Source organism: Oxyura jamaicensis, chromosome 1, assembly GCF_011077185.1.
Source record: "Oxyura jamaicensis isolate SHBP4307 breed ruddy duck chromosome 1, BPBGC_Ojam_1.0, whole genome shotgun sequence".
NCBI lineage: Eukaryota > Metazoa > Chordata > Aves > Anseriformes > Anatidae > Oxyura > Oxyura jamaicensis.
In genome coordinates this window covers 119,846,924-119,856,929 of record NC_048893.1, presented here as the reverse complement: position 1 = coordinate 119,856,929, position 10,006 = coordinate 119,846,924, and the positions used below count along the sequence as shown (strand labels likewise).

Below are 10,006 nucleotides of genomic sequence, written 5' to 3'. Positions count from 1 at the left end.
GGGGGGGTTGTTCTTTCGAAAGTGAAAGGATTCTGATATTGCCTTCTGAGGAACAGTTGTTTTGGAACAGTATTGATATTGTCTGACATTATTCAACAGGTAAAAAATATGAAAATTATTATAAAATTATTGATAATTGTGACAGGAAAAAATAAAAACATGAATCATTTTAAGAAATCTGCAGTGAACTTCTAGAAAATCAGGAATTTGAATTAAGAACCTGGCACGCTCTTATTGCACATTTTCTCTTGTTCCTGTTTTTAAGACAGCTTCTACTCCTTCAGATCCAACTCTGACTTTCACAGTTTTTGATTCAGTCCACAGTTCCTTGTCCTAACATCTCTTGAGTAACACTTATTTAATTTACATTGTTATCCTGAAGTTATTTGATTAACACATTTCACTGATTATGACACCCTGTGTACCACATGGCTTCCATGTTGTATCAGTTTAATTTCAGTATTTTATAACTGCTCATGCTGGAGTTCCACAAAACAAAAATAACAATTGCTCAGTTATCTCAGAAATTATCAGCATTTAATGCAAATTCTCTTATTAACTTTGTTCGGCATAGAAAAGTACAACAAATAAATGGTGTGAAAATACAGTTCATTTTTCAGGGATCAGGAAATTACTGCTACTTACTCAATGGACTTTGTCCTAAAAGCAGTACTCTCCCACAATAAATCTTACAATATAAACTGAGCTCTCTGATGCCTTTGGTAATATCTTTTAATTTTCTCCTCTCTTTTAGTTGATGGATGCACTGACTGGTCTGTGGATTACAAGAAATATCAAGTTCTAGTGGGAGAACCTGTTCGTATCAAATGTGCACTTTTTTATGGATATATTAGAGCTAATTATTCCCTAGCACAAAGTGCTGGACTCAGTTTGATGTGGTACAAAAGCTCTGGACCAGGAGATTTTGAGGAACCTATAGCTTTTGATGGAACTAGAATGAGCAAAGAAGAAGACTCCATTTGGTTCCGACCAACAGTGGTACAAGACAGCGGACTCTATGCATGTGTGATAAGGTACTGGATTTTAATATACTGCATTTTAATGACACAGATATCCAGCATGGCTCTTAATAGTGGGACTTCTGTGCAAATATTTTTTTTTTTTTTTTGAGTTTGTTCCTTTTTCTTCTCCTCTTCCTATTCCCTTCCCTGAAGTTTTGTTTTGTTTTGTGCTTAATTAGAAATTGCTGCTGAATGTCTTGAATATATATATTTTTTAAGTTTAGGTTATATATGGCAGCATCAAAAATTTATAAGGTGGGTGGGACTGGATGTTGGTTCTTGTGTTGTTGGGTTTGATTCTGGTTTAACTCCAACAATCACTCTGTTAGATTTAAAAGTTATTTTCTCACATCTGAGTTTCTTTTTAAATGATTTTTTTACATTTCTTTTCCTGTAAAAAGTTTTCATTTGACAACTTTTTGCATCAAGGAAAATGGAGTATCATTATGGTGAAGTTTCAGAATGTTTATGGGTGTATATCCTCTATAATCAGTTTGTTTAACCTGATAATATAAGCTCCATGTCAGATATCTTTCAAAGGTATTTAACCTTCTGATGCATCAAGTCTTATGACCATAACTGGGGCTAGATTAATATTCCTGCTTTCCAAACAAATGTTGAGCTACTTTTTGAATTTTTAAAATGCTTTGCTGTAAGGTATTGTTTCCAGCTCTTTGTATTCAAAAATATCATCTAGGCAATTTGTTTTTGTCTCATACATTTATGCTAGATTTTCACTTATGTGAAATTATGCAAATTAGAATTTGTACCTAAGAGGTACAGAGAAGAGTCACTGCTAATTGTTCAAAGGTTTGAAACATTTGGTTATTGTTCGTAGGCGAACAGATGAAGCACTGTTCTTTTCTCTACCCATACCTGTAAAAATGATGTTGTACTCACACACAAGAAAAAGAGTAACGCAGCTGAGGGGCTAGAGAAGGAATGCATAATGAAACTATTCTGATGTTGCAGGGAAAATAAGAAAATATCTTACCAGAACCTGAAGAGTCCTGCAAAATTTAGTGTCTACTACAGTTTTATATTTGAAGGGATGCAGGGAAGGAATGCTGTCACGGTTGTGTGTGGTGAAGGATTTTTTTTACTACATTTGTTCTTTGAGCCCTCTATATAACCTGTGAGACATTTTGGATGACATCATTTATTCAATAGCATTTTCAGTATGTTTCATGTTTTTTCTTCTGATGGTGATGGCTTTCTTTACAAGAAAATCACAAAATATTACACATTATGTTACTTACTTAAAGGAGAACACTTATATATGTTTAGATTAATATGTTTTCAGATTAGTGTGTAATAGTAGACATAAAAATGGCAACATTCTATTGGTAATTACAGGCCTGTCAGTCTCACTTCAATGCCTGGTAAAATTATGGAGAAAATTATTCTGGGAGTTATTGAAAAAAAACCTGAAGGACAATGCAGTCATTGATCATAGAGAACACAGGTTCATAAGGGGAAGGTCCTTCTTAACAAACGTAATTTCCTCTTTTGACTAGGTCACCCAGCTGACTGAGGGAAGCCAACTGATGTAAAGTTTTTGGATTTCAGTAAAGCTTTTGGTACTGGTTTTCACAGTATCCTTCTGGACAAAATGTTTAGCTAGATAAAAAATAAAATAAAATAGTAAAACGGGTGAACAATTGCTGACGGGTTGGACTCAAATATATATAGTAAATGAGGTTACATCAGTCTGGTGTCCAGTCACTAGTAGGGTTCCTCAGGGTTCTGTATTAGGGCCAGTTCTCTTCAACGTTTTCATAAATGACTTGGATATACTACAAGAAAGTGTTTAGGAAGTTTTAGTGGTTAGGTGTTTTCATGCAGATGACACTAAACTGGGAGGACTCTGAAAAGGATAGAGAAGCTTTGCAGAGAGATTTTGAAAAATTAGAGAGCCAGGCAATCACCAATGATACAAAGTTTAACAAGAGCAAGTGGCAGATTCTGCACCTGGGACAGGGCAACCCCGGCAATACATACAGACTGGGGGACCAGAATCTGGAAAGCAGCCCTGCAGAAAAGGACCTTGGGTTTTTGGTCAATAGCAAGTTGAATATGAGTCAATGGTGTGCCTTGGAAGCCAGGAAGGCCAACTGCATCCTGGGGTGCATAAAGCACGGCATTGCTAGGCAGTCAAGGGAAGTGATTGTCCTGCACTGCCCTGCACTAGTTCTGCCTCATCTTAAGTACTGTGTGCTGTTTGGGGCACCACAATAAGGAGAAAACTATTAGAAAGCTTCCAAAGGAGAGCTACAAAGATGGAGAAAGGTCTAGAGGAGAAGATTTATGAGGAGTGGCTGAATTCACTTGGTTTGTTCAGCCTAGAGGAGAGACTGCTGGGAGACCTCATGGCAGCCTACAGCTTCCTCACGAGGGGAGCAGAGGGGCAGGTGCTGATTGCTTCTCTCTGGTGACAGCAACAGGACCCGAAGGAGCAGCATAAAGCTGCATCATGTTCAGGCTGGATGTTAGGAAAAGATTCTTCTCTGAGTGTGTGTCTGGGCACTGGAACAGGCTCCCCAAGAAAGTGTATATGGCACCGAGCCTGCCTGAGCTCAGGAACTTCTTGGACAATGTTCTCAGACATACAATCTGATTTTTGAATGGTCCTTTGGGGACCCAGGAGCTGGACTTGATGATCTTTGTGGCTCCCTTCCAACTCAGGATATTTTATGATTCAGTTATTCCATTGTGAAATTTGACATACCATAATTAATACTTTCTGTTTAGACAAAGAAAACCTTAATAACTCATGTAGGGCTTTCTAGCAATTACAGATAGATGATTCATTATGATAATAAGTCATTCTTTAACATTTGTTTATCATGTCAACTTGTATTCATGCTTTTTGTAAACATACTTCTTTTCAGTCTGGGGGTATGTAAGGGCTTTTTCTAATCTTCTTTAAGATAAGTACTGCTTTTGTAACACATACGTAATTTCCAGCTGTCAGTGCTCATATGTGTAGAGTGAGTTTGGATTAAAAAATAATAATAATAATAATTAGCTTGTGATCTTGAATATTATGAAAAGTTACAAAGATTCTCAGCTTGAGATCCACTAGAGTAAGCAGGTGTTTGTTGAACAGTGGTACCCAGAAATCTGTGTTTGTTGTTATATATTAATGTTTCAGATATAGATTTGTTTGACAGAGCCTTTCAATTTTATGATCAATGTGGTTATTGGTAGAAAATACAATCCTCATCTCAGAATGAAAGGAATGTATTCCTTTGTTTTTTATGCTTACAGTTAAAGATTATCTTCAAATAGTTTGGAATGCCAATTTGGAATGCTAGTTTAGAATCAACTTTAAAACTGAATACTTTATGTTCCTGTGGTAACCATGTATTTAATATTTTAGTTGGGAATAAACAAATTGAATTTCTCAGTAGTATAATGGTTTCTTTTTCTTCCCTTTTTTTCTTCCTCATTCCTTAAGAGGCTGGATGGATGTCATCTGGTAAAAATTATGTACTTTGTCTGTCCTTCCAAAGTTATTGCTATAGAAATATCTAGCAAAAACTCTCACATCAATAACTGCCTTCTGCTCTCATCACTGAAAGCAGAATACTAAACTCTGCTTCCACTTTATACTTTAATACTCATAAAAAATATTTAAAAAATTGGAGGAGGATTAGTGAACAAGAACTATAATTCTTTCAAGGATCATGATGAAGATTGCAGAGATGAAATTAAATGATTTTTCTTACAGATTGGAAGATTTTTATAGTTTTCATGAAGAGGGCTTTAAACACCTTCAGAATGATGTTATGGTGTATTCTAGTTTTTAAGACTCAATTAAGAAGCTCACCAATGTTCAGTGTGGTGCTTGCAACTACTTGAGTAGGAGAGTAGGGACAAGAGATGTACATTTAATGGCAGACAGTAAAGGGCAAATGGGCAAAAGGAGAAGTGTTCTCCTGAACATTTCAGACTTTCTTGAAGGGGTGGGACAATATTGTACTAAATATTTTGTTGTTCACAAACTCCATCCTTCACAGTTCTGTGCCTTTTATACCTGTAACAGTAAGGAAGGGAAATGTATCTATTGCACAGGAAGGATAGAAATTAAAATGCTGTCTCTCTCTCTCTATATATATATACACATTTATATATACATATGTATAAATTAACAATATTAAAAGGCTAGCTTGTGGACCAAACAAGTTTCTACAATTAATATATTGCAGTTGAAACATGGGGTTTTATTGAGTAGAAGAGTTCACATTTTTAGTAAAATTAACCTAAGGATAGTAGTGAAGGCTGTCTCTTTTTACTTCAGAAGCAAAGAAAGAACCTTAATCCTTATTAACTACCATTTCGCAATACTCTCACTTTTATTTACTTATCCCTACTTTTCCTCCTATGGGAAGCTGGCTGCTATAAGGAAATTCAGAACATGAAGACTGAGTCTTATTATCAAGGAACTTCTGCACAACCATAGCTGGAGAAATGAAGACAAACAGAAATAGCTTTCAGATTTCAGCTATCAATACAAGGACTAAGCTAACTGATAGAAAATATACGGGCTCATATGGTGTCTCAAAGAAATAAAATAACGTGTTTTGTTTCAGGTACAGCACTTTACCATTGTGCTGCAACTTGTATGTTCTGTACTTTTAAGGAAGTGGAATTTACAAAATATTGTGGTTGTGACATCACACAGTCGTTTGTTGTTTACTTTATATTGGAAGTAACTATAACTAGATGAGCCACACAAAGAGTTAATGTATATATTCAGCACAAACTCCCAGAAATTATTTACATATGTATATACACGTATACATAGCTGGTATTGCAGTCAGTGTGTACTAGTTTCTGTCAAAATTTACCTCCCTTAGTGTTGCAAAATAGTTGAAATATTGTAATTCCGGTCAAACTGGTATTTTCTTACCATTTTAATCTTTTTCCTCCCTTCCTGGAAACTTTTGTTATAGTATCTCCAAAAATAGCCCAGACATAATACCTCAGGTCAATAGGGCCCAAGAAGAAGGCTGGATTGGGATTTATTAAGGTGCTACAATGGATTCAATTGCAAAAGATGATTTTTTTTTTTTTTACTTTTTATTTTTTATGATTTATTCAACCAGAATTTTGCATTACTATGTCAGTTAAATAGTGCTTAGAAATTGTCTTTATCACCTTGTACAGTATAAGTAGAAATACAGATGTCTTTTCAAATTAAATATGCTCTTAGTAGTGATTTTGTTGCTTTAAAAATCACATCGTAGAGTAAGGTTGCTTTTGCAATTGTAAAAGAAATTCTCACTTTAGTCATAAACATCTTTGTCTTCCATTTTTCCTTAATAATGATTGCTGTAGCATTCTATTTACTTTTCTGCATTTGAGTATTTGTAACAGCTTACGTGTTTGGATGTTTACAGACATTAATTAGTTTGGTCAGCTAAAATAATTAGTGAAGAACACATCCAGGTAAATAAGTCCTGTTCAGACACATGAAAGTGCCTAGAAACCAAGCTTAAGACCCAGACAAAAATAAGTTGCAACAGAAGTTAAAGTAATGTATTATAAATTGCATTACAGATGTCTGTTAATTTTCCTGAAATAACTTCTACATATTTTAACAAACTTAAGATATATGTATTAGGTATTTATCAGCCATAAAAACACAGTCTGCAGTTCATTCAATGTTATTGATCTTTGAAGGTTAAAATTAAAATCTGACTGCTGGGTTCAAGCTGGGAATAACCACAACTATGGGAATAAATAATAATAATAATAATAATTAATATTAATCTGCCTGAAAATCTTTAACTATATCTATTATTCCTGTACAATCTATCATTTTAGAGGAAGAAGGAAGGACTGAAATACAGTAAAACACAGAGATTTTTCAAGTTTTACTTCTGAATAAGAAAAATAAAATAAAATGCTAAACCAAAGTCAGATTATTGGTAAAATCTGTATTTAGCTTCATTACAATTACTATGATCTTCACATGTAAATATATAGCTTTCAAACATAACAGTGTTTCTAACTCATTTTTTAAGGTGAACCTTAATCTTTACTGTTGAACTGTATTTTGAATATCTCTTCATATCAGTTGTATTTTCTGATTTTATCATAGAAGTCATAGAAGGGTGGAGTGGTGGTCATAATGGAAGGGACTCACAAGGATCATTGAGTACAACTAAACAGAGGGCTACCTAAGAGTTAAACCACGTGTCTCAGAGCATAAACTTCTTCTATAGGCCAGTCAGTCTCACCTCTGTCCCTGGAAAGGTGTTGGAGCAGCTTGTTCTGGATACCATCTCCAAGCAATTGGAAGAGAAGAAGGTTATAAGGAGCAGTCAGCATGGATTCACCAAGGGGAAGTCGTGCTCGACCATCCTCGTTACCTTTTATGATGGCATCACCAGCTGGGTTAATGGGGGGAGAGTGGTGGATGTCATCTACTTTGACTTTAGCAAGGGTTTCGATACTGTCTCCCATGACATCCTGCTAGCAAAGCTGAGAAAATGTGGGATAGATGAGTGGACAGCAAGGTGGGTTGAGAACTGGCTGACTGGCCGAGCTCAGATCGGCAGAGCAGACTCTGTCTGGGAGCCTGTGACTAGCGGTGTTCCCCAGGGGTTGGTGCTGGGTCCGGTCTTGTTCACCATCTTCATAGATGACCTTGATGAGGGAATAGTGTCTGCCCTCAGCAAGTATGCTGATGACACAAAGCTGGGAGGAGTGGCTGACACGCCAGAAGGCTGTGCTGCCATTCAGTGAGACCTGGACTGTCTGGAGAGATGGGCAGGAAGAAACCAAATGAGGTTTAATAAGAGCAAGTGTAGAGTCCTGAATCTGGGAAGGAACAACCACATGTATCAGTACAGGCTGAGGGATGACCTGCTGGAGAGGAGCTCTGCAGAGAAGGACCTGGGGGTCCTGATGGACGACAGGTTGACCATGAGCCAGCAGTGTGCCCTAGTGACCAAGAGGGCTAATGGGATCCTGGCGTGCATTAAAAGGTGTGTGGCCAGCAGGTCAGGCCTCACCTGGAGTACTGTGTCCAGTTCTGGGCTCCCCGGTACAAAGAAGACAGGGATCTCCTGGAAAGAGTGCAGCGGAGGGCCACAAAGTTGATACAAGGCCTGGAGCATTTTCCCTATGAAGAAAGGCTGAGAGACCTGGGTCTGTTCAGCCTGGAGAAGAGAAGACTGAGAGGGGATCTTATCAATGTGTACAAATATCTGAGGGGTGGGAGACAGAAAGATGTAGCTAACCTCTTCTCAGTGGTTTGTGGGGATAGGATAAGGGGCAATGGCCTCAAAATAGAACACGGGAAGTTCCACACCGACATGCGAAAGAACTTCTTCACGGTGAGAGTAACGGAGCACTGGAACAGGCTGCCTAGAGAGGTTGTGGAGTCTCCTTCTCTGGAGATATTCAAGGCCCGTCTGGATGCCTACCTGGGCAGCCTGCTCTGAGGATCCTGCTTTGCATGGGGGTTGGACCCAATGATCTTTTGAGGTCCCTTCCAACCCTACAGTTCTGTGATTCTGTGATTCTGCTGGGTAGGATATGTTCTTGCACATATATATATTTAAATACAAGACTATTGTTTTTCTGTAGTTTACTAAGACTTAGTTATGAGAAATGATGTCATTAGTAGCTTAAATAGTAAAACTAGTTTACTTTGTTTATGAATAATTAGTTAAAATAATTTCAGTTACATTACAGATGCGTCATTATCAGTTCATAGTTATTTTGTGAAATAAACAAGATTACAAATATGAAATTTAAAACAATAGAAAATCCAGTTTATTTTTTGAGAAAATTCTCTCTGTTTTGCTTTGTTCTGTTTGTTTAGTTGCTTAAAAACACTCTGCAACCTAACACTCCACCACAGTCACTTGTTGAATTACTGGGGTTCATTCTGATATTATAAAGTCTTGTTCTCTTATTTTTAAGATGAATTAAATGTATTTTTCTATATACCTATTGTTCTATTGGTTCCTGAAAGCAATACACTGTACATAGTCGTAGGATGTATGCACACAATTGTTTAATCCATTATCAAAAATTCTGATTATATAACCTGTAAGAAAATCTTTTTTCCTATGAAGGAAACAGTGATTATAAAAGAAATACAACTAATTTGTCATAAGCTTTTTGCAACTACTATTCTTCATCATCTTGAGAAATATAAAACATGTTTATGGATAAGAATTTTTAATTTCATTGTACCAACCATTTATAATATTTGACTTATTGTAGAAAGGGTGTTTCCCCTGCCTATATATGCTTATAAATATATATATATATTTCCTTTAGACATTTTTTTTTAAACCAATGATTATCTTAAGATAGACACTGGCCATAAAATATAAACTGACTTTCCTTCAGAAAACAGTAAATGTTCAGATAACAACCAGGTGTTAAATTTGATTGAAAATTAAAAACAAAACAAACAAAAACAAACAAACAAACAAAAAACAAACAAACAAACAAACAAAAAGAGAAAATATATGAAATTAAGATATTAACATAATTACAAAAATTCCTCTTAAAAGTTCTTAAAACCATGATTTTTTCCTAAAACAAATATTCTGCATGGGTTCCCTGGTTATATTAATTGTGTCAGTAACAAATAAAACTGACAATGGATGTGAGAAATAAGCTTTCTTCAATGAAGACCAAATGTACTAACAGAGAAGTAACTCTCAGAAGTTCCCACTATTCTCTTAATTCCTTTAAGTATTATCACAGTGGTAAAGTAATTCATAGAAAAAGAACACTGCAAACAGATTAAAAATTGCTCCAAAGTAGTTTGTAATGCAGATTTGCATGTTTTCATGATTTAAATGTATTGTGATGCTTTTGAGTGAAGCCCAGAGGTACTGGTTTAGAGCACTGGTATGCATGTGCACATGAAAGTAGTTTTGTTTCAGCAAATAAACACACAGCAATATGGCAAGAAACCTGGGGCAGTGGAAAAGGAGTAACAGGGAAAA

General features: G+C 36.0%; 1 protein-coding gene across 5 annotated transcripts in view; it reads left to right on the top strand.

Annotated features, from left to right (window-relative positions):
* IL1RAPL1 (interleukin 1 receptor accessory protein like 1) overlaps positions 1 to 10,006 on the top strand; it is a 723,370-nt gene that overhangs the window by 362,995 nt on the left and 350,369 nt on the right. For all 5 annotated transcript variants that reach the window (XM_035316058.1, XM_035316062.1, XM_035316059.1 and 2 more), the window contains one exon: positions 755 to 1,034. In XM_035316058.1, the coding sequence (XP_035171949.1) occupies positions 755 to 1,034 (280 nt within the window). The remainder of the gene's footprint in view (positions 1 to 754; positions 1,035 to 10,006) is intronic.